The sequence below is a fragment of the Stegastes partitus genome, unplaced genomic scaffold, assembly GCF_000690725.1.
Source record: "Stegastes partitus isolate 25-593 unplaced genomic scaffold, Stegastes_partitus-1.0.2 Scaffold162, whole genome shotgun sequence".
Lineage (NCBI taxonomy): Eukaryota > Metazoa > Chordata > Actinopteri > Pomacentridae > Stegastes > Stegastes partitus.
This window is the reverse complement of record NW_007577893.1, coordinates 71,131-73,865: the sequence shown is the minus strand read 5'-3', so window position 1 is coordinate 73,865 and position 2,735 is coordinate 71,131. Positions and strand designations below refer to the sequence as shown.

Sequence of the window (2,735 nt, the reverse complement as noted above, 5' to 3'; positions counted from 1 at the left end):
TAACTATCTGGGGAGATAGTGAGTTTCTGAGGTGTTCAGTCCACAACTACAACTGAGGTTCAAAGTACAAAGTCAGGCTTGAAACTCAAAGAGCTACAATAGTCACATTAATGGGAAATATATATCAGACATGCATTCTCCTTCCAGGCCAGATTTACTTATTCTGCTCAACAACAACTTCATCACCGTTACGATCACCATTTAAGGTCAGGTCTTTTAAACATATTGTTTAGAGCACTTTAACAATGTCTCCTCAGAATGACTGCAGCATATACAAGCTTTAAAAGTGCACATGAACACCTTGTGAGGAGAGTCTGGCTAATCAAAACATCTGCCTGCCATCATCATTGTGAGTCTGATGCTGCTGTGCTGTTAGTCACAACATCTTTTAGTGTGACACCGGTGCTTGCAGCTCAAGGTGACAGGCCCATCTGCTTTCCTTCTGTACTTTGAAAGGGCCAGTTTGTGCCACAGCTTAATTCATTTCATTTTCTTCGTCAACAAGATATAAATTGTGTTCCTGGCCAAAAAGTCACTGTTTGAGTTTCTGAAGTGGCTCAAGCTGTGGCTCAGTTCCTCCTTTTATTCCAGAGAAATCACATGTTTTCACAAACACAAACCAGGAGCTAGTTCTTGGCCAGTGCCAGATGGATGAACTGGATCAAAGTTGGTTTAACTTGTGAACCTTCTAAGAACCGGTTTTCATTTCCATGGGCCAGAGAACCACCATAACACCACATCACCGTATACGTCTGTTCAAACAACGGATTTGTCATTGAAGTTCCCTCTAGTTTATTTTAAACTTCTGTCCAGGACCGCAGTGCAAGAAGTCAGTTTGTTTCTCCCACGTTCAACTGGTGGAAAGCTGGTGAGTAAAATATTTGTCTCATTTTTTCTGGCCATTCGATGCTTTTAATATTGCCAGTTGCCGTTTATGAATGCTGTTGCAAATATCAGTCAGTGTTTGTGGATGCCCCTCTGTGTACTTACATTTGCTACATCATTTATAAACACCAGTTAGCAATATTATAACATCAAATGTTAGGGCAGGGGTGTCCAATCCCGGTCCTCGAGGGCCACAGTCCTGCATGTTTTAGATGTTTCCCTTTTCTAACACACCTGATTGAAATGATCAGCTCATCATCCAGCTCTGCAGAAGCCTGATAACGATCCTGATGAAAATAAAAATAAAAACAACACTTCAACAAATCAAGCTTCTACTGTAAAACATGCCAGAGGGTTCTACAGATGGCTGGATTTTGGCAGTTGTCTGGCCCCATTCATTTAAAGCAAAGTTTTTGACAACTTTTTATATTTGTTTCAGTTGTATAGATTTTGTAAAAATATGCAGGGTCAATGTTAGCCTGTTACTTTATTAAATACAATTTAACTATTTAGCAGCCAAGAAGAAAGCTGTGCATCAAGAGTAAATATCCCAGTAGGTGTTTGGTGCAGTACAGATAATACAGTCGTGTTAGTTTAGTACAATTCAGTGCAGTGAGATACGTACAGTGTATTGAATATACTGTGGCTCAGTTACGACTTGGACAAAAACATTTATTTTCAGCATTTCTCATAAATTAAAATCATTTAAATAAAAGTAAGTACTAGAAATTGTACAGCCCAAGAACAGCTTCAAATCTTCCTGTCTCTGTTTGTGCATGTACATGATATATTAATGAAATCAAGTTTGGGCATGTTGGCTAATGTTGCTGGTTGTCCATGAGAATCAAATCGAATGAACTAGTTTCAATACTCATCAGAGCACAATTTTCAGTGTGTTCAGCTTTTAAACCTTGAGCACTCATTAAGTCCTCTGAGAGAAAGGGGCTGTGACGGGGAGGACCACGCCCTGTCTTTGAAGATGTCTCAGGATGTCCAGGATGGAGTCCAGCTCCAATCGGAAAACTTCCAGCTCTTTGCTTTTGTCCTGAGCCAGGCGTTTCCAGCGTTCCACCTCAGACTGATGATCCACACCCGTTGTCTGCCATGCTCCCCCAATCATCTGTGGGGGATAGAGGCAGGGGTTCCTGAGGTTAGCAACTGTCTTTGCTTGGTCTAATCCTCAGTGTCTTCAAACTGAACTAGTCTCTGATACTGTATGCATTCTTCCATCCGCCATCTATGTCCCACTGACACATCAGTCACTGAAAATGGTTAAAATACAATGCTCAGCTGGAAACCTTGTCCTTAAGTTGGGGAGAAAATGAGAGCATGATTGACTGATGTAGAGATACAGAATAACCAGCAGCTTCCGAGGCAGCCAGTCCTGGAGTGCTGCTCTTTACAGTTCTGACGTTTAAAAGTCTTACGTAACCATAAATGTGTTGAGCAGTTCATTTCTTTTGCATATCCTGACCAGCTCTTGTCTTTTATTGTACTTGTCCATGTTCAGCATAGTTCACACAATTATACTGGACAGCATGTCTCTTTAAACAGCTATATAAATGATTAAATAATTGAAGACCCCCGTATTACTAACTGTCTCCTCCACTCTCTAGTCTGTTTGAAATATGAAACAGTCTACTTCTAAAGGACACTGATAATTGTATGTTCTTGATCTTTTAATAAGAAGCAATAAGTCCACTATTTCCTGCTTCTTTTATTCTGTAGAAAACCAAACCAACACAAAAGACGGAATACTCTTTCATTAAACTCAAACACATTTCAAGATGAGAGGAGCATTGTTTCAAGGATGTGGAAGGGGACCAACACGTTTGGCCATGTCTTTGTAT

The 2,735-nt window shown here is 40.3% G+C and overlaps 1 protein-coding gene across 1 annotated transcript in view; it reads right to left on the bottom strand.

Moving 5' to 3' along the window:
• Positions 1-1,353: 1,353 nt before the first annotated feature.
• Positions 1,354-2,735, bottom strand: part of cep162 (centrosomal protein 162) — a 38,801-nt gene continuing 37,419 nt past the window's right edge. Inside the window, exon 29 of the mRNA XM_008279518.1 lies at positions 1,354-2,005. Within this exon, the coding sequence (XP_008277740.1) occupies positions 1,808-2,005 (198 nt within the window). The 3' untranslated portion in view covers positions 1,354-1,807. The remainder of the gene's footprint in view (positions 2,006-2,735) is intronic.